Source organism: Microtus ochrogaster, chromosome 8 (genome assembly GCF_000317375.1).
Source record: "Microtus ochrogaster isolate Prairie Vole_2 chromosome 8, MicOch1.0, whole genome shotgun sequence".
In the NCBI taxonomy this organism is placed as follows: domain Eukaryota; kingdom Metazoa; phylum Chordata; class Mammalia; order Rodentia; family Cricetidae; genus Microtus; species Microtus ochrogaster.
In genome coordinates this window covers 5946733-5968134 of record NC_022015.1, presented here as the reverse complement: position 1 = coordinate 5968134, position 21402 = coordinate 5946733, and the positions used below count along the sequence as shown (strand labels likewise).

Genomic DNA, 21402 nt, shown 5'->3' with positions numbered 1-21402 from the left:
TCTATAATGAGATCTGGTGCCCTCTTCTGGCCTGCAAGCATACATGGAAGGAATGTTGTATACGTAATAAATAAAATTTAAAAAAAAAAAAAAAAGATTGCCAGAGACGGCAAACCAAGGAGCAATTGTGTCACATTTAGCCAAAAACCTCTCCAAAGCGCTCCGTAACAGTTCTTTAAGAGCCAGAAAAATCAGGTGTGATGTTGAAGCGCCCATTCTAAAATCCTATTCCTTTTATTTTCATTTTAAACCGTCCACTTTGGTCGTGGCCTTCACTTTAAACCGTCCACTTTGGTCATGGCTCTGCTTACCCCCACTCTCCCTTCTTCTACTGGCGAGAGCGGGAAAACCCACTTTTTGTCGCGGATCCCCAGTCTTTACCTTGAGGATTATCTGGTGCACCCCCTGACTGCAGCAAGTTCTGGGCTCCACGGAGAGAGGTTTGGAGGTTCCCCGTATGCATGTCCCTGTATGAGGTCACCACTTGTCATGTTCAGCCTCGTCCTGCAAGGAATGATGTGACCACCGGAGCTCTTACTGCAGTTTATTCCAGGACTTTATTCTCTCTTTCCCTTCCCCTCTCTCCTTCTTCTCTTTCTCTTTTCTCTCTTTTTCCTCTCTCCCTCTCTCTCTTGGCAAACCTCTCCCAGCCCTTAAGTAGGCATGGGCTGCCAATCCCGGATTGCCAGGTGGGCATTGCCCATAGGTCCACGCATATGCAGGCAGCTGATAATCATTGCGTGATCATAGCATAGGTCAGGCCTTAGCCATCTCAGGAGTTGATTATACATCTCCATCAGGTGTGACACCACGCAGCTCGCTACATTGCATCTTAACCTTGTTTTAAAATTCTCATTTTGAACAGTATGGTTCTTGTACTAGAGGCTTTGAGGAAGGAATTCTTTTAGTGAAAAAGGCTGCGATTCTTGTTATTAGAATAGCAGAAAATTTGCCCTGGACGAGTGGTGCATCCTCTTAAGTCTAGCTTCTAGGGGGTCTGAGTCAGGAGGATGACAGGCTTGAGGCCAGTCTAGGCAATTTAATAATCTCTGAAAATAGAAAAAGAAAAAGGCTGGGGACATGCCTCAGTGGGTGAATGTTTATTTAGCAGGAACAAGGCCTTGGGCAATCATTAGAGTGAAATAATAAAGGTGAAGATTTTGAACTTTAAAACAGAGATTGTAAGATTCAGAGGAGGCTAAAGTGCTAAATTGTTATAGTCATGGTTGTCAGTCCAGTTAGATTGTGGGACTGGGGGGATCGAGCCCAGAAACAGCCCTTACCTAGAATGTGTGAGGGTGGTACTGAGTTGGATTCCTAGCACTGCCAGTTTAACAGAAAAAGATAAATAAATATATATATATAGTGTCTTTGCATGTTTGTGTATGTGCATGTTTGTATAAGCATATGTGTATACTCAGGCTAGAGAAACACATTAGGTATTGTGTATCAGGTATTAGGTATCAGGCACCATCAACCTTTCACTTTGACATGAGGTCTCTGATTGGCCAAGAACTCACCAAGTAGTCAATGCTGGCTGACCAGAGGTCCCCAGGTATCTTCTTGTCAGCCACCTTTACAGCTCTGGGATTTTAAGTACACAGCATCAAGCCTAGTTTTTTGTTTTGTTTTGTTTTCTTTTCTTTTTGGTTTTTTGAGACAGGATTTCTCTGTTTAAGAGCTTTGGTGATCCTGGAACTCCCTTTGTAGACCTGGCTGGCCTCAAACTCACAGATCTCTGCTTTCCTTTGCCTCACAGAGTACTGGGATTAAAGGCATGTACCATCATGCCCAGCTTGGTTTTTTTTCTTTGTTTGTTTGTTTTTAAATGTAGGCTCTAGGGATGGAATTTAGGTTTGTAAGGACTTTACCATCTAAACTATCTCTAAAACCCATGGCATATTTTTATAAGCGTCTTTGTACTTTAATATATTACTTGGCTGAAACACAATTACATTTATCTTAATGTTATGATCTCTGTTGACAGAGTGCTATTTTGTTGATAATGTAACTGAATTCTTAAATGTTACCAGAGGCACTATGTATATTTTAGAAATTTACAGGGCTCATAAAAGTGGAGACAGAAGACAATTGAAAATTTGATCAGCAACCAGGTTGTATGATGCAGTTAGGAATTTTTGGAACTATGATAACAGATTCCGTTATGATATATACTTTATTACATATTCCTTTTTAAAATGATTACTGTTTTGTTTAATGTATATAGGTGTTTTGCCTGCATTTATGTATATGCACCACTTATGTACCTAGTGCTCAAGAATGGCAGAAGAGGGCTTGAAATACTCTGAAAATGGAGTTATAGACAGTTGTGAGTTACTGTGTAGGTGCTGGGAATAGGATCTGTGTATGTCCTCTGGGAGAGCAGCCACACTGACCTGTCTCTCCTGCTCCTAAATAGTATTCTTTTATGTTAATATTTATTACTCTGCATACTACAAATGCTTTTACGTTTCTAAAGAAGTATTAGTAAATAATGAAACTGGTTTGTTGTGTTGTTGTTTTGTTTTTGTTTTTTGTTTTGTTTTTTGAAGACAGGGTTTTGTTGTAGTTTTGGAACCTGTCCTGGAACTAGCTCTTGTAGACCAGGCTGGCCTCGAACTCACAGAGATCTGCCTGCCTCTGCCTCTGTCTCCTGAGTGCTGGGATTAAAGGTGTGCACCACCACTGCCCAGCTAAAAACAGACTGTTTTATTCACTATATATTTCTTAAGAAAAGTTGCAATACTATGAAGATTGATACTATAGTCCTAAAGACAGTCATTTGACATCAGTTAATAGAATATGTATTAATTAAATTAGTTTTTATCTGATTAAACTAGAAAATAATTTGTTAATTCAATAGATAAAGTTTTAGTCTGTGATTTCTTCTCCCACTTCTAGTTGATGTACAGTTCTAAAAAGAATTGTGTTATGGAGTTAAGTTTTAATGTTGGTAATGTCTGTAAAGTAACTAAAATAGTAAGTGGGTTTTTATTTACTCTGGATGCTATTTGTTTTGTTTAAAGAAATTTTGAACATCTTATACCTGATGCTCCTGAACTGATCCATGATTTCCTGGTAAATGAGAAGGATGCAAGCTGCAAAAGAAATGCATTTATGATGTTAATTCATGCAGATCAGGTAATGTGCCTAAAATACTTTCTTTCTATAGTAAAATGAAAATTGAAAATGCTGCAAGGTCCTTGGCATGTTTTCTTTTCTTTATTGGTTTTTTGAAGCAGGATCTTACTATGTAGCTCTGGCTGTCCTAGAACCAGGCTAGCCTTAAACTCACAGAAATCTACCTACTTCTGCCTCCCAGGTACTAGGATAAAAGGCATGTGCCGCTATGCTTAGCCTCAGCATGTAGCATGTTTTGAATTTGTAGGTTGGTTTGGAGTACTGTGGTTTGAGATCTACAGAGCAAATTCCAAGTTAGCCAGGGCTACACAGAGAAACCCTATCTCTTAAAAAAAAAAGTATTAATATTTTTACTGAAGAGATTTTAAGGTCATAGTTTTGTGTGTACATTGTCTGGTTGGGAGATTTTTTTCTTTTGGATCTCAGTATAGGAATATAGCTATGCTCTTTATTCATTTTGGGATTTTATGACAGAATTTCCCTATGTAGTACTTGCTATGTAGATCAGGCTGGCCCCAAATTTGCAGCAATTTTTCTGCCTCTGCCTCAGGTGCTGGGATTACAGGCATGTGCCACCACACCTGATTTAGAAATAACTACACACTTAAATGGCTAATTTACTTCAACTATGTGAGTATCCTGACATGTAGGACTAGGATTTCCCCCTAGATCTACCTGCTGAAGAAATTCAGATAGTACAGGAGCTGGAGAAATGGCTCAGTGGTTAAGAGCACTAACTGCTTGCCTAGAGGTCCTGGGTTCAATTCCCAGCACCCGTACGGCTGCTCACAACCACCTATAACTGTAGTCCCATAGGATCCAATGCCCTTTACTGGTGTGCAGACAAAACATCTATACCTATAAATACATACTTAAATTAATAAAAATTCAGGGAATACATATGTGGCCTATTCCAGAAATTTTTTTTGCTTTTTGTTTGTTTGTTTTTCATGACAGGGTTTCTCTGTATAGCCCTGGCTGTCCTGGAACTTACTTTGTAGACCAAGCTGGCCTCGAACTCACTGAGATCCGCCTGCCTCTGCCTCCCAAGTGGAAGGATTAAAGGCACATGCCACCACCATCTGACAAATTTTTTAATTTCCTGATGTACATTTGTGTCAGCTTTTTTCTTAGTTCTTTTTTTACTTCCCCTCCCTTCAGTAATTCCTTTTTGCCCAGTTTCTTCACTAGTTTTATATTTGGGGTAATATTTCTAAAGTTGTATTCATTACACTAAATGAAGATTATGATAAATGTATTCTTATTTTTTAGGATCGAGCTTTGGATTACTTAAGTACATGTATTGATCAAGTTCAGACATTTGGAGACATTCTACAGTTGGTTATTGTTGAACTAATATATAAGGTAAGACTGATAATTTATGATGTTTAAATAAATTTAACATCTTAAGACAAAAGTAAATAGTCTTATTCTGGAATATTCTTCAATTGCTATCATAATTTTTATTTGATACTGTATATATGTATTTATTGTGATTGGTGGCATGCCTCAGGATAACTTTTTTTTTTTTTTAGTTTTTCGAGACAGGGTTTCTCCTCCGTAGCTTTTGGTTCCTGTCTTGGCACTAGCTCTTGTAGACCAGGCTGGTCTCGAACTCACAGAGATCCGCCTGCCTCTGCCTCCCGAGTGCTGGGATTAAAGGCATGCGCCACCACCGCCCGGCTGTCAATATTTTATAATATAACCAGCTAATAACACCAAAGTGGCTCTGGGTTAAGTAGAATATAAAGGACGTACCTCTCTCAATATGAATCAAGTACAAGAAATAATTAAACTTGGTGCTGTGGTTTGGATATGGTTTGAGTGTGTCCCCAAAAGTATTGGGTCTCTGTGTGTTGGTATAGAAGTGTTGGAACATAGGAAGCGAAGCCTAGTGAAAATTTTTGGGGGATTACTGCCCTTTAAAGACAAAAGTGGGGTCTAGAGAGATGGCTCAGAGGTTAAGAACACTGGCTGCTCTTCCAGAGGTCCTGAGTTCAATTCCCAGCAACCACATGGTGGCTCACAACCATTTGTAATGAGCCCTGGTACCCTCTTCTGGCATGCAGGCGTACTTCCAGGCAGAACACTGTGTACATAATAAATAATTTAAATAAATAAAAAGGTAAGTTCCAGGACTTCCAAAAAGCTTCAGAGAAACCCTGTCTTGGAAAAAAAGCAGGGTCGGGGGGATTCTCATGAAACCCTGAGGTAATCTCAGAGGACACTGTAGGAAGCCCTGAGGCTTAAACCAAAGAACTTGTAGAACACTGCCTGGCCCCCACACTCCCTGGATTTGCTCTCAGTACTGTTAAAACTAGGGAGAGGGTCAGCACTTCATTGGCAGCCTTTTTGTTATTGGGGTTTTGTAACGGTTGACTGTGCAACCCAGCCTAGCCTTGAACTCCTGCCTTGACTGCACTCTAGTGTGCAGTGTCTTTGAAAGAGTTGATGTCATAGTATTCTGATAAAATAATAGGTAAATATCATCTGGGTTGTGCTCATAGTCACAGTCCTTCTTCATTAGCTTTCTGAGGGCTGGGATTACAGGTGTCCACTACCACTACTATCAGCATGTTTCTTTTTTGGCTTGGAATCCAGAATAAATATTGAGATAAAATGCCGGGTGGTGGTGGCGCACGCCTTTAATCCCAGCACTCTGGAGGCAGAGGCAGGCGGATCTCTGTGAGTTCGAGGCCAAGCCTGGTCTACAAGAGCTAGTGCCAGGACAGGAACCAAAGCTACAGAGAAACCCTGTCTTGAAAAACAAACAAACAAAAAAAAAAAAAAACAAAAAAAAATTGAGATAAAATGTAAGGGTCTTTCAGGTCATTTACATTAGTAGAATGGTGAATTTCTCTAACTTTTCTCTCACTTGTTTAAAATATAAAAATCTCTTATAAGCCAACTGAAGACTTTATGTGAAGCAGTGAAATGTAAATTATGATGAGATGAGTAGCTATGACAGTTACTTTAATTTACTTTTTAATTTCTTTGTGTAGACACATGTCATAGCATACCTGTGGAGGTTAGAGGGTGACCTTGTGGCATAGGAGCTGCTCTCTGTGTATGAGTTCCTGGGTCTAACTCACGTCGCCAGCTAGCTCCACAGACACCTTTACCTTCTGAGCCATCTTGTCAGCTCCTGCGACAGTTAGTTCTGAAGACATCAGTGTTTGTTATATCTCACACGGTGTTGGCTGCTATTTTTGTATATCTTTGAAAGATTAATCATAGCTTTCATATTATATTTTATGTGGATAATGTTCTTGAAATCAACTTAAGCCTAAATGCTTTATTTTCCCAGGTCTGTCATGCTAACCCATCAGAAAGGGCCCGTTTCATCCGCTGTATCTATAACTTACTGCAGTCATCTAGCCCTGCTGTAAAATACGAAGCTGCTGGGACATTGGTGACACTGTCGAGTGCACCAACTGCAATAAAGGTACTTTGAGGATTAGATGCTCAATATCCTGTCTTATCCGTCATAATTTAATGACACTGCAGTTCATTGTGCAGTTGCTTGATATTCTTGTGCCCGTATGTCCAACCTATGACATCATTAACACAACATCTACAAAGTTCCTACTTGAGACCCATACATCTGAGTTAGAGGGGGTGGAAATCAATACCCCCTAACACACTCATAGTCTGCTTTAAATAAGTAGTTTTGTGCTGGGTAACATAACTGCCCTGCTCTCAGGCCTCAGAGAGGACATGTGTTAGAGCAGACTACAGAGTTTGTAAGGTGATTTGCCTCCTTATATAATTCAGCCTTTTCTTCCTGTTTTCACACATGTATGTAAAAAGAGAAAGAGATGGAGAATAACAGTATGTTAGGGTTTCTATTGCTGTGAAGAGACACCATGACCATAGCAACTCTTATAAAGGAAAAACATTTAATTGGGGTGCCTTACATTTTAGAGGTTTAGTCCATTATCATGATACATGATGACATGCAGGCAGACATGGAGCTGGAGAAGGTGAGAGTCCTACATCTTGACCTCCAGACAACAGGAAGTGGTCTGAGTGTCACACTTAGCAAAACTTGAATAAAGGAGACCTCAAAGTTCACCCCGCAGTGATACACTTCCTCCAAGGCCACACCTATTCCAGCTAAGCCACACACCTAAAAAATAGTTTCACTGATCTATAATGATGACTTCTTTTTTTTAAGATTTATTTATTTATTATATATACAACATTCCTTCCATGTATGCTTGCATGCATGCTTGCTTCCATGTATGCTTGCACTCGGGAGACAGAGGTAGGTGGATCTCTGTGAGTTCTAGACCAGCCTGGTCTACAAGAGCTAGTTCCAAGACAGGCTCCAAAGCTACAGAGAAACCCTGTCTTGGAAAAAAAAAAAGCTTTTTTTTTTTTCTTTTGTTCATTCCATCAAGACTATCAAAAAACTTTAATATATTCAGAGAATTATTACTCTAGAATGCCAGCTGATATAAATTGTTGAATTTATTGTTTTACCCATTAATACTTAAAATACTTTTTATTTAGAAATAATTTTAAACTTATAGGGAAATCATAGAAATAGGACAGAATTCCCATACATTCCTCTTCTAGCATCCTATAATGGTCATATGTTATGTAATCATCATATAATTATCAAAACTAAATTAACATTGAAATAGTATTGTCAAATAAACTAAATAGATTTTGTTGAAATTTTTCTTTAGTTTTTCCTTAATGCCCCTTTCTGTTTCATGATCACTCTAGGATTCCACAGTTTATTTTGTTGTCTGTCTGAGTCTTCTCTAATCTGTAAGGGTTCTTCGACTTTCCTTATTTTTTATGCCTTCAGAAAGTATACTAGTTTGTTTATAAGAGATTCCAGACCTTGACTTCATCTCATGTTTTCTCATAATCACTGCAATTAAGCATTTGGGGAAGAATGCCACAAAACTGATCTTCTGTGTAGCATGTTCTTAGTACGTAGGATCTATATACCTTATTCATGATCAGTTAGGTCAAGTGCTGATTCCCTGTTCTGATTTTTCTCTTTGTATTCAAAATATATTCGAGGTGCTCTGACACTGTAGATGCCCTGTCACTCTTCAGATTGGTGTCCACTAATTTTAACACCAATAAGTAGATTTTTCTCAGCAACAGTTATTACTAGATACTCTATAAGGGTTGTTTTGTAGTACCTCATTGTACAGTTACTATGGAATTCCCATGTAAGGAAGTGCTGACTTTCCCTTTTTTCATTTATATCAGTATGAATAATTTATTTCATAGATCATAATCCACTGTTATTATTTTTTTTTTGTTCAAGTTGTTCCAGCTTTGACTATTGGAAACTTTTTTTTGTTTTGTTTTGTTTTTCCAGACAGGGTTTCTCTGTGGCTTTGGAGCCTGTCCTGGAACTAGCTCTGTAGACCAGGCTGGTCTCGAACTCACAGAGATCCACCTGCCTCTGCCTCCCGAGTGCTGGGATTAAAGGCGTGCGCCACCATCGCCCGGCTGACTATTGGAAACTTTTCTAGATTGACTAATTTTTTCTTTGATTTTTAAACTTGATCATTCTATAAACCATTGTACCTTTAAAAATCTTATGTAAAAATGAAAGTAGGCCACTAGGGATGTAACTCGGTTATTAAAGCTCTTGATTGGGACGTTGAAGGCCCTGGGTTCAGTCACCAGCACTACTTCCTAAATAGTTTTAAATATATGCTAAAATATTTCTTAATTCAGGTTATCTTTACATTATTGTTTTTTATCACTATAATAAAGATACAAAGATGTATTAAATTTTATCCTTGATGTGAAAGGTATTTAATAGCCATGCTCAGATTTGCTGTCCTCCTCTCCTGTTTCCTTGGTTACAGTCCATAAGCATTTCTACCCATGACAGCTCCTTTCCATCCTTCACTTTGTAATCTTTCCAATGCCTTGTAGTCTAGAGTAACACTGAGGCTTATTATAAATAATAAGACATGCATATTTGTCTAAATAAAATACATAAATACTAGTGCAAAGACTACTGACTGTATTTTAGATTCTTAGTGTCCTGGGAGGCGGGGGGAGAGGCAGTTCTTATTTTCATACTATTTGAATTTTCAGAATGCATTTGTTTTTTCTATAGGCTGCTGCTCAGTGTTACATTGATTTAATTATTAAGGAGAGTGATAACAATGTAAAGCTCATAGTTCTGGACCGATTGGTAGAATTAAAAGAGCATCCTGCTCATGAACGAGTCCTCCAGGTAAGTATTGTTATCCTTTATATTTAGACTATCCTCAAGCCTTGCCACTGTAGGTAACCTAACCTAGAACTTGAAGCCTGGCAGTGTAAATTTTGGGTAACTGAGGTGCTGAGGTGTAACTTTTTTTTTCTTTTCTTTTTTTTATTTTAATTTTTTTTGTTTATTTGGTTATTATGTATATAATGTTCTGGTTGCATCTAAGCCTTCAGGCCAGAAGAGGGCACCAGATCTCATTATAGATGATTGTGAGCCATCATGTGGTTGCTGGGAATTGAACTTAAGACCTTTGGGAGAGCAGCCAGTGCTCTTAACCTCTGAGCCATCTCTACAGCCCAGATGTAACTCTTAAATCACCATTTCCTTTTAGGTTTTTACATGACATTGATTTGTTGAAGATGAACTAAACCAGCTTTCCTGTAGAATGTTCTTCCTCCTGGGTATCACTGGTTATTTCTCTAACTTGTTCCTCTGACTCTTGTATTTTTCATGAAACCAGTTGGATCTAAAACTTGGTAGAGTCAAAGTATATATTGTCAGCTTGACTACGTCATATGTAATGTTATTACACTATGTCTCTTTATCTTCCAGTCAACACTAGTAATTTCATTCTTAATCAGAGGATTGGACTGATGAAGGGCAGAAAGCACTATGGTGCAATTAGGATATTTTTCTTATAAAGAAAAAGCCTGGTGTCACTCTATAGTTTTTGTTCTTTTTCAGGATCTTGTCATGGACATCCTCAGAGTACTGAGTACACCAGACTTAGAAGTGCGTAAGAAAACGCTGCAGTTGGCACTGGATCTGGTCTCCTCTAGGAATGTTGAAGAGGTAAAGAGAACACTTAGTGACACTGCGTGGAAGCGGCTCAAACACACGTAATTCTCATTTGCTTTTGCTTTCCCCCCAGTTGGTGATTGTCTTGAAGAAGGAAGTAATTAAAACAAATAATGTTTCTGAGCATGAAGACACTGACAAATACCGACAGCTCCTCGTGCGGACTCTGCATTCCTGCTCTGTCCGCTTTCCAGACATGGCTGCAAATGTTATTCCTGTGGTGTGTAGTTCTTATCATCTTACTGTAAGGTTCTCTAGATGTTTCTATTTTTCTTTTTGAGTTATTTTACATCTTATCTTCTGAAATTGCAACTGTCTGAGATAACAAAAATTTTACTGTCTATTTCTGATCTTTATGTGTATCCCCATATTAACTAGGGTGAGAGCTCAGATTTCTTTGGTTTAATCTTCATCAGAATCTTTGCTGCACACAGGGATGTTGACTCTTTTATTCTTTGTTCATTAGTTATTTCTGACCTTACCTAACTTTCTGGGTCCTATGTAACTATTTGTCCTGTTTCTTCTGTTAGCTCATGGAGTTTCTCAGTGACAGTAATGAAGCAGCAGCTGCTGATGTCTTGGAGTTTGTTCGTGAAGCTATTCAGCGCTTTGACAACCTGAGAATGCTGATTGTTGAGAAGATGCTGGAAGTCTTCCATGCCATTAAGTCTGTCAAGTAAGTTTAAAATACATTTAAGTGTAAAGTTGAGCATCTCCAATCATTCAGAAGAAAATAAATAACTTCTGCACATCATCATCCCCATCATAATGTATAGGACTGTTTTTACTAGGTTTCTCTTATTCTGATTACATCTAAAACATTGTGAACCCCAGAATGACAAAGAAGCATATTTTTGAAGTGGTGTACTTAAAATCTTCTTTTGGATTCCTATTATTTATGTCACCCTTAACATTTATTGAAAAAAAAGGATATAAACCACATCCTGAATCTTGACAAATAGCCTTTGTTAATGAGAAAGGGTTGTTAAATACAACTTTGCTTCTTACTGCATTTAATGGATAAACTATAAGAGATCTGTGTTATGTCTACTTAGATAAATAGGATGAGACCAGTGCAATATTGGATCAATAATGTAAAAGTGACTGAGATACATACATACATACGCACACGTATACACATATTATGTATGTCTGTTTATATGTATGAGAGTAGTAAGATATGTCCCATTTATGAGAAAAAGCTATAATCTTCTGGAGCTTTAGTTTCTGAGATTGATTTTATTTTTCTGAATAAAATCAGTTAAAATCTTAGAGAAAAGGATAGCCAAAATTTCATCCAGTTTAACATTTTATTTATTTATTTTTTATTTTTTTGGTTTTTTGAGACAGAGTTTCTCTGTAGCTTTGGAGCCTGTCCTGGAACTAGCTCTTGTAGACCAGGCTGGCCTCGAACTCACAAAGATCCGCCTGCCTCTGCCTCCCAAGTGCTGGGATTAAAGACGTGCGCCACCACCGCCCGGCTCATTTTAACATTTTAAAATGGAAAATTATTGCTGTCTTTGTTAACATTTTGGGATGGAGGAATTGTTTTGTTCTTGTGACAGGGCACTGTTGTATAGCCTAGGTTGGCCTCCACCTCAGCCTCCTGAGTGCCTCTATTGCAGATGTGTACCTAACACAACTGGTTGTCATTGCTTCTTTTATTTTTTTATGCTGGGGATCAAATCCAGCCCCTGTACATCTTAGGTAAGCACCATGCCAGTGCTTGTTGTTCCTCTCATTCTGCTTGACACTTTTCTCTTGAAGTGATTACAGATAAAAAGTAATGAATTTAAAGCAAATAATACATTTTTCATAAAGCTAAGTTTGTTTTAATTGTTCCTGAATGAAGGCTGTGGGAAACATTTTTTTGGTACTTTTACTGCTTCAACTCACTGACTTTAGGATGTGTCTAATACAGTGGATGAGAATAGCTCTTTTTCTTGTGATTTCTGGAGGAAAACAAAGCTTCCTGTTTGTTACAGTCTTTCTAAAACTCTCCTCCATCAAAATACAAAGTCCCGTTTTCTTGCATTAGCTTAAATTTACCGAGAACCATTTCTGCATCAGGTCTATATTTCAGATCTTATATTATTTTTCTAGGATTTATCGAGGAGCATTGTGGATCCTGGGAGAATACTGTAGTACAAAGGAAGACATTCAGAGTGTGATGACTGAGGTCCGCAGGTCCCTTGGGGAGGTACGTGCTTACTTAAGTAAATTCTACTTTGTGTGTTGGTTTGTGTTTTAGAAAACCCTGCTGGGCTGGCAGTGGAGCTTAGTGGTAGAGTGCAGTCCTGGTGCGATGCCTAGCATACACAAACAAACAAACAAACATCAGCATTGACATTTATGTGATTGTTCACTTTTGTGTTTTTGTTGAATAGTATTTGGGCTAAAGAACACGGACAATTTTATTTTAATTATCCAGATAAATAAGCCTCAGGAGCTGTGAAAAACTAGAAGTGCTCTCTGCCTCCATGATAAACATAATACCTGTTCAAATTGTTTATTTACTTTTGGGTGAGATCTTGTTTGAACAGAATGGTCTGTGCAACTACTCCTTTTGTTGTTGTTGTTGTTGAGACAAGGTCTCACCATGTAACCCTGGCTGGACTGAAACTCACTTTATAGAGTAGACTGGTTTTGAGCTGAACGATCCACTGATCTACCTGCCTCTGCTTTGTGGGTGTGGGGATTAAAGATGTGCTTCACCATGCCTGGCAGCAGCTGGTAAAGTCTACTGTTGCTGATGTGCTTGGAAAGAATGTCTCAGAGCAAGGCTAACTTTAAACTGTTTGTGTACTGATATTGGAACATTTTTCACCAAAACAAATTCATGATAGAATACAAAAAACAATGGACTACTTTGTCAAGAAATGTGGGTTCTCTTACTAATCACTGTTAGTAATTAGCTCTAGCTCTGAGACCTTCACTTTAAGTTCCTTAATAGCCTGTTACAATCTCTAAAGTAAAATAAGTTATAATTTAAAGACTCTTAGAGTTCTTACCTACATGAGAAATTTAAGGTAAAGTGTTAAAAAAAAAACTGTATCATAGCCCTTTGATCAGCTAAAAGGATGGTTGGTGATGTTATTTATACTTTTCATTTTAAAAGGATAAGTGTTGTTTAGATTCATATTTCAGGGAAAGAAATAAGGAATAAGGCCCAGTGCACACCTACTTTGCTAAACACTGTCATATGCGTTTCTCTACTAAGGAGTTATTCAGAAAGAATTCAGATTCCCCATTAAGATTAAGAAATGTCGCTCAAAATTATTTCATTATGTTATTCAGCATCATATAAGTAGGAAGTGGTTGTGTGGCAATTCAGATCACAGTCATCAGCTCTAAAGTTTGTTCTGCTACACTATCCTGGAAAGGAAAGAAAACGGAGAGCAGAGTGCTACATTCCCTCAGGAGAATGTCTTCTATAGAAAGTTGATCAACTATTTCAATGTAACTTTACTACTGATAATATTAAATCAAGTTTTCTTTTTTTTTGGGTTTTTCGAGACAGGGTTTCTCTGTGGCTTTGGAGCCTATCCTGGAACTAGCTCTTGTAGACCAGGCTGGTCTCGAACTCACAGAGATCCGCCTGCCTCTGCCTCCCGAGTGCTGGGATTAAAGGCGTGTTAAATCAAGTTTTCAATTGGCTTTTAGATCCCAATTGTAGAGTCAGAAATAAAGAAAGAAGCTGGTGAGTTAAAGCCTGAAGAGGAAATTACTGTTGGGCCAGTTCAAAAATTGGTTACAGAGATGGGCACCTATGCAACTCAGAGTGCCCTCAGCAGCTCTAGACCTACCAAGAAAGAAGAAGACAGGTAACAGCATCCATTCTCTGCCCACTTAACTGCTGTACTGTTATTCTTGGGGTTTCTTTCTCTTAATAGTTCTTGATGCTTAAATGCAAGTGTTTGCCATTTAAGGTCTTTCAAAGAAGGTATGTTTATAAGGTTTCCCCTATGAATTGTCTCTGTGATTTTAGTGCTTTGTTCTGTTGTTTTCAGTGAAGTAAATATTCTATTAAACTTACTTTACAGCTGTGCAGTAGTGGCACACACCTCTAATCCTGCACTTAGAAGGCAGAGGCAGGCAGATCTCTGAGTTTGAGGCCAGCCTGGTCTACAGATTGAGTTCCCTGACTACACAGAAAAACCCTATCTCAAAAAGCAAAACAGAACAAAACAAAAACCATTTTACTTACATAGGAAATGCTATTTTGCTATTTAAGTTTAGTTTGCTTATCAGTATCAGAAAGATATTTTGAAGTTTTTCCCATTTCTTTTTCTTTATTGTTCATTTCTCTCTTGAAATAGAGCCCAGGGCTGCTCACGTGCTACTGGAGCAGTGGCAGATGTCTAAATTGTCCATTTCTAATCCATAAAGTAGCATTTGGATGGTTTTTTTCTTTATTTTGCTCTCTGTGTTTATAAAAAGATGAGAAAAATGATGGGTACGATGTTATTGAATTTTCCTTATGTGCTACTAAGTAGTTTGTGTCATAGTCTTGACAGCAACCCTTTGAGAGAGTGTGTGCTGTCTCCATCTTCAAGAAGAACTTCAGATCTAGAGAGCCCTGTAAGCAGCACTGTGAATGGGCAGAGAAGCTGGCCCTTGGAAGTAGCTTATTAACTCCAGAGATCTGTCTCTGATTAGACATCCTTTTCTTTCTCTTCTTTGGAATGTTGACTTATTTGAGAAAAGTGTTAGTGAGATGGGGTTTCTCTGTAGCTTTGGAGTCTGTCCTGGATCTAGTTCTTGCAGACCAGGCTGGACTTGAACTCATAGAGATCCACCTGCCTCTGCCTGGGTGTTGGGATTAAAGGCGTGAGCCACCACTGCCTGACTAGCTATTTTTCTTTTTCATTTTGAGAATTAACAAGGGATTTAACTGATGTCCTTATCACCAAAGAGAGACAGTAGGTGTCTGAACCATTTATGCAAAAGCTATGAGCTGCTTTAGGATTTGTTGGAGCTTCATGTTTGTTCATTCTTTGCAGACCACCCTTGAGAGGGTTCCTCCTGGATGGAGATTTCTTTGTTGCTGCCTCCCTTGCCACAACTCTGACCAAGATTGCATTACGCTATGTAGCGTTGGTTCAGGAGAAGAAAAAGCAAAACGTATGTTCATTTATTCTTTATTTATCCAGTAATTGACTATTGAGTGTCTACTCCATTGAACAGTGAAAAACTCAAAGTTAATGCTAAAAGTCATGTCATAAAAGACATGACTTAGTAGGTCATGTGGCTTAGTAGGTGAAACAGACACAGTAGTATAACATGACTATAAAATTGACAAAGTAATCCAAATAATATGTTTAGTCTGATGAAGGGTTATGAAATCAGTTCTGTAGGCGAGGGTTACTCATCGGCTGGTGATAGTAATGGCTTTTTCTCCGTAGTATCTTTGTTGTTGCCTGTTTTGTCTTAAAATATCTCTTAAATAGTTCCCATCTATAGTTGGTACCTAATTACAGCTTCTGAAAGTTCTGGATATGTTCTCATTTACAATAGTGTGCTTCCATTTTACAAACACTACCAACCCTTTTCAATATTGTCCTACATTTCATACCCACATATCCATTATAAACTTTATGATGCATCATTATTTAGTTGTAAATAACAAATCTTTTTAAAAATTAATTTCTTAAGTTGGCATACAAAGTAGTGGACTTCACTATTGTATTTCATAGGTGTCATTATATTTATTCTAATTTACGGCCTCACATACCCCCGACCAAACCCTTCTCCCTTGTGCCCCCCGTCTGTCCTCTGGCTGGTTCTTTTCCTAAGCAGTGTGTCCCTTCTGCTTTCATGTCACATGACTTTCACTGTTCTTTTTCTCCTTCCCTTAAGGTCTTTCCTCCCCTATCATGATTCTCTTTCCAGTTTTGTTACTCCCCCCCACACACACTATACACTTTAAATTTTGGTCCCATATTGAGAGAAAACATAGTATATTTATCTTTCTGAGTTTGGCTTATTTTGCTTCCTAACCCTCTTTTTTTTTTAGAAAAGTATCATAAGTTTTGCCAGTGTGGTGGCACATACTTGTAAATCACTGAAAGGGCTTTGGTGGGAAAATCTGTTTAAAGCCAGCCTTCCTTGGTCTCAGGGAGAAAAGGAAAAATATAAATATCCCTTTTCCAATACTTTTTTCTGGATCAAGATGAGAAATGATCAGATATTGAGAGCTGGGAACAAGACAAAATTCAAGCACCTTCCAAAGTTCTTTTTTCCGAGTTTAAAGATTCTGGTTAAAAGATACATGGCCTGAACCTTACCCATTTTAACAATTTTTAATTGTTTAGTTAAGTGGCCTTAAGTAAATTCACATGTTAAGCAGTCATGGCTACCATCCCTCCTGGTGCTTTTATTTATCATCCCAGAAGGAAATGTTATATACAGTAAACAGTCACTCTGCATTGCTTCCTGACCCCAGTCACATTTATTATATTATTATATTATATTATATTATATTTTTTAAATATTTACGTGTGTGTTTGTGGTATAGTGTTAGGATATGCCTGTGTGTACTGTGGCATGGATGTGGCGGTCAAAAAACAACCTTAAGTGTGAGGTAGGCCTTTCTTGTTGTTTACCATTGCATTGCACGCCCCAGGTTAGCTGGTCCACAGCCTTTAAAGGGATTCTCCTGCCTCAACCTGGCATCTCCTGGTAGGAGTGCTGGGATTAGACCTCTACCACTGTGTCCAGCTTTTCATGTGAGTTCTGAAGATCCATACTCAGGTTCTCAGGTTGTCAAGCTTGTATAGCAAGTGCTTTTACCTACAGGACTAACTCAGCTCTCTGTAGAAATTTACTACTCTAGGTACAGTATTTAGAAGAAATCATTCAGGAAACCTGTTCTTTCACTTGTCCTAATATCTTCATGGTTCCTATGTTTTATATCAGGGTTCCTTCCTTAAGGCTGAATTAGACTACAGTGTGTGTATGTGTGTGTGTGTCTGTGTGTGTGTGTGTGTGTCTGTGTGTGTCTGTGTGTCTGTGACATTGTCTTTATACGTTGTCATAAATAAGTCAGTTATTTGAGCTGAGCTTGGTGGCACCTGTCTTTAATCCCAGTTACCTGAGAAGTGGAGACAGGAGAATCTGGAATTCCAGATCGTTTTCACCTAGAGAGGGAGCTGGAGGTCAGCCTTAGCTATGTGAATGAAGCCCTGTCTCAAACCAAAAAGTCAATTATTTTTTATTTTTATTTATTTATTTGGTTTTTTGAAACAGAGCTTCTCTGTATAGTAGTCCTGGCTGGCCTTGAGCTCCCTCTGTAGACCAGGCTGGCCTCATACTTGGATCTCTGCCTGCTTCTGCCTCCCAAGTGCTGGGATTAAAGGTGTGCACCATGACCACCCAGCTTTATATTATTCTTATCATGGATTTTTAACATTTGATTTGTTCATAGCTTAGTGTAGTTTTCATTATGTTCCCCTTATACTTCATTAAGCTTTGGGGTCTAGGGTTTACAGTTCTCATAGATTTAGGAAATTTTTAGTCATAGTATTTTCAGACATTGGTTTAACATCCCTACCTCTTTTCCTTCTTCTGAAGGCAGGATACAAACTTGGAGTCTTATTTTACCTTCTTTTCTGCCGGTGCTTCCCCAGGCCAGATGTTTGTTTATGTTTATATATATGGCCTGCTTATCTTTATATGTACCACATGCGTATGTGCCGTGTCTTTGGGGTCCTGGTGCTGAGGAAGCAACGAGACACGAAACCCAAGGGACCCCTCGGCTGGTAGTGAGGAAGTGATGACTCCAACGACCACCTGGGCCCGGGGCTTGCCTTGGCTTCCCTTTGCTACAGCAAGGGTGACGACAGCCAGGACCACCAAGGGCTGCGCCTGGGGCTTGCCTTGGCTTCCCGGTGCTACAGTGAGGGCGACCAAGGGCTGCGCCGGGGTCTCTCCTAGGGCTGCGCCAGGGCTCGCCTTGGCGACTACACCCAGGACCACCAAGGGCTATGCCGGGGGCTCGCCTTGGTTTTCCAGTGCTCGCCTTGGCTTCCCAGTGCTACTGCGAGGGCGACTGACACCCAGGACCTCCCAACGGCTCGCCTTGGGCACGCCTTGGCTTCCCGGTTCTACGGTGCCTCGATACCTAGGACCACCGACGGCTCGTCTGGGTTGCGCCTTGGCGCCTTGACACCCAGTACCACCGATGGCTCGCCTGGGTTGCGCCTTGGCTTCCCGGTTCTAAGGCGCCTTGACACCCAGTACCACCGACGGCTCGCCTGGGTTGCACCTTGGCTTCCAGGTTCTACGGCACCTCGACACCCAGTACCACCGATGGCTCGCCTGGGTTGCGCCTTGGCTTCCTGCTTCTTCTTCTTCTTTTTTTTTTTTTTTTTAATATTCTTTCTGTGTGTATGCCTGAAAGCCAGAAGAGGGCACCAGACCTCATTACAGATGGTTGTGAGCCACCATGTGGTTGCTGGGAATTGAACTCAGGACCTTTGGAAGAGCAGGCAATGCTCTTAACCTCTGAGCCATCTCTCCAGCCCCTTGGCTTCCTGCTTCTACGGCGCCTCGACACCCAGTACCACCGATGGCTCGCCTGGGGTGCACGACACCCAGGACCACCGACGGCTTGCCTGGCGTGTGCCTTGGCTTCCCGGTTCTACGGTGCGACGACACCCAGGACCACCGACAGCTGTGCCCGGGGCGCACCTTTGCTTCCTCATCGACCTTGAGGAAGACGATGACAAAGATCATCGACCAGCAAGAGCTGTGCCCAGGGGCTTGCATTGGCTTCCCCATGCTGCGCCTGAAGAGATCTTCTCTTCCCTGCTTAATAAAGGATCTGTCTCTGGAAATAGGTGTTTGGGTGTGGTTTGTGTCTAATCCAGGGTCTGGGAGGAAGTCCCCCTCTTTGGCCCTTCTAGCATGGATGCCAGTGAGCTGGCCCCCCTCCCTGAGTGCAACAGTGTGAGTGCAGAACTGATCCTGCCCCTCATCTGTACAGTCTGGGAGACCTGGTCAGGAAAGTGTGAGATTGGATGAGCTGGCTCCTCCCTTCCTCTGAACAAAGTAGGAGAGCTGACCCTGGTGGTACATGCATCGGAGAACAGGCAGACTGACCAACTCAGCTACCACCCAGGTTCAGATCCAAAGTTTACCCTATCCAACAATTTCTGGAGCTCATGGAGGTGCCAGCCCTACAGACCCAAAGCTGCAAGATCTTCATGACACAGAACAACAGGATATCCAAGAGGATTCCGGTACAGATTCTGTATTAATAATGTAGCAGAAACCAGAGGCCTGGAACTAGACTCATTGCAACAAACATTTGCAAGTAAAGCTATTTGAGCAAAAGGGTATACTGTGTGACATACTGTGACAAACCACAGCTTCCATTGCGAAATGTTGGTTTTCTTTAATTTGCATTTTTTAATTTTAATTTTTGTTTGGTTTTCATTTGTGGGAGAGGTTGCAAGGGCAGAAGGTGTATACAGATGACAGATGAGTGCGATTGGTGTGCATGATAGACAATTCACAAAGATTCAATTAAAAGTTAGTAAAAACAGGATAAATAGTGTAAAAGAGACTGGATAATAGTTGATAAAAATGTGTGAAGCTGATGCTGGCTTAAAAGTAATTTAAAAACATTTCAAAGTGATTTAGGAAGATTTATTTGAATTCAGAGTATAGTATTTGGACCTTGTTCAGAATCAAGTAAGAAATCAATACTTTGTTTTTATAGGAAATTGTCCTCATTCTTAGTAAATAGTTGCTAGTATATTTATGAAAAAAAGAATCTTATTTTTATATGGCCAACCAAAGGTATGTATATGAGTTGATAAAAAAGCAAATATGGAGGACCAGGGAGCTAGCTTAGTAAAGTGCTTATCACACAGACCTGAGGACCTGCGTCCTGCCCCAGCGCCCATGTAGAAAGTCAGGTGCAGTGACTGATTGTAATCTGAGTGGAGGCTTGTTGGCCAGCAAGCCTAGCCTAATCAATGAGCCCCAAGTCTCAGAGTGACGCCCTCTGTCTCAAAAAGCAAGATGACACCTAAGATACAGTACCTAAGGTTGACCTCTGCCTCCACATGCATGCACCCCCACACGTGAACATGAACACAAAGCCAACAGTTGCTGGAGTGCATTATTCTTTCAGCTTTTTTGGTGTGTTTAAAGAGGAAATTGTTCCAAAGTCCTTGCTATTTTTCAACCAAGAGTCAGTGAAGCCTTAGAAAACTGACAGAACAAAGCAGGTAGAAGGATATGGGAATAACAAGAGAAATAAGATCTAGGCAATTTCAGGTTTAATTCCGGTGAATTCTTGAATTATCTGATAGTTATGTTTGAGTGACTTTACTGCAGTTGAATCATAGCAATAATCAATTTCTCTATTTTTGTAGTCTTTTGTTGCAGAGGCTATGTTGCTCATGGCAACTATCCTTCATTTGGGAAAATCCTCTCTTCCTAAGAAGCCAATTACTGATGATGATGTAGACCGAATTTCCCTGTGCCTCAAGGTCTTGTCTGAATGTTCACCTTTAATGAATGACATTTTTAATAAGGAATGCCGGCAGTCTCTTTCCCAGATGTTATCTGCCAAACTTGAAGAAGAGAAGCTATCCCAAAAGGTAAGGGCTATATAAGTCCATAAAATGCTTTATAAGTTGGTTTTTTTCCCTTAATTTTATGCTTTTTCAGTCTGTATGTGTATGAGTCTGTCCCTGTGAAAAATTTCTTTCCATATAAAAAGACATGTGTATTGCTTCTCCAACACAGAAAGAATCTGAGAAGAGGAATGTAACAGTACAACCTGATGACCCCATTTCCTTCATGCAACTAACTGCCAAGAATGAAATGAACTGCAAGGAAGATCAGTTTCAACTGAGCTTGTTGGCAGCAATGGGTAATACACAAAGGAAAGAGGCAGCAGATCCCCTAGCATCCAAGCTTAATAAGGTAACATAGTGTCAGTAATATGACTTGTTTGTTGTTTAATTGTTCATTTTAGGTAGGGGTCTCACTGTGTAACCCTTGTCAACCTGAACTAGCTATGTAGACCAAGCTTGCCTCAAACTCATAGACACTTGCTGAGCTTTCTCCCAGGTGCTGAGATTAAAGACCTGTCCTACCATGCCCAGTTGAAAAGTTATTTAAATTGGCTACTTAAGAATATAGTAATCAGCCGGGCGGTGGTGGCGCACACCTTTAATCCCAGCACT

General features: G+C 39.8%; 1 protein-coding gene across 1 annotated transcript in view; it reads left to right on the top strand.

Moving 5' to 3' along the window:
• Positions 1-21402, top strand: part of Copb1 (coatomer protein complex subunit beta 1) — a 40000-nt gene that overhangs the window by 11248 nt on the left and 7350 nt on the right. The window contains exons 5-16 of the mRNA XM_026781356.1: positions 3027-3141; positions 4414-4506; positions 6449-6586; positions 9245-9364; positions 10085-10192; positions 10272-10418; positions 10729-10874; positions 12302-12398; positions 13862-14022; positions 15202-15322; positions 20584-20811; positions 20960-21139. Of these exons, the coding sequence (XP_026637157.1) occupies positions 3027-3141; positions 4414-4506; positions 6449-6586; positions 9245-9364; positions 10085-10192; positions 10272-10418; positions 10729-10874; positions 12302-12398; positions 13862-14022; positions 15202-15322; positions 20584-20811; positions 20960-21139 (1654 nt within the window). The remainder of the gene's footprint in view (positions 1-3026; positions 3142-4413; positions 4507-6448; positions 6587-9244; positions 9365-10084; positions 10193-10271; positions 10419-10728; positions 10875-12301; positions 12399-13861; positions 14023-15201; positions 15323-20583; positions 20812-20959; positions 21140-21402) is intronic.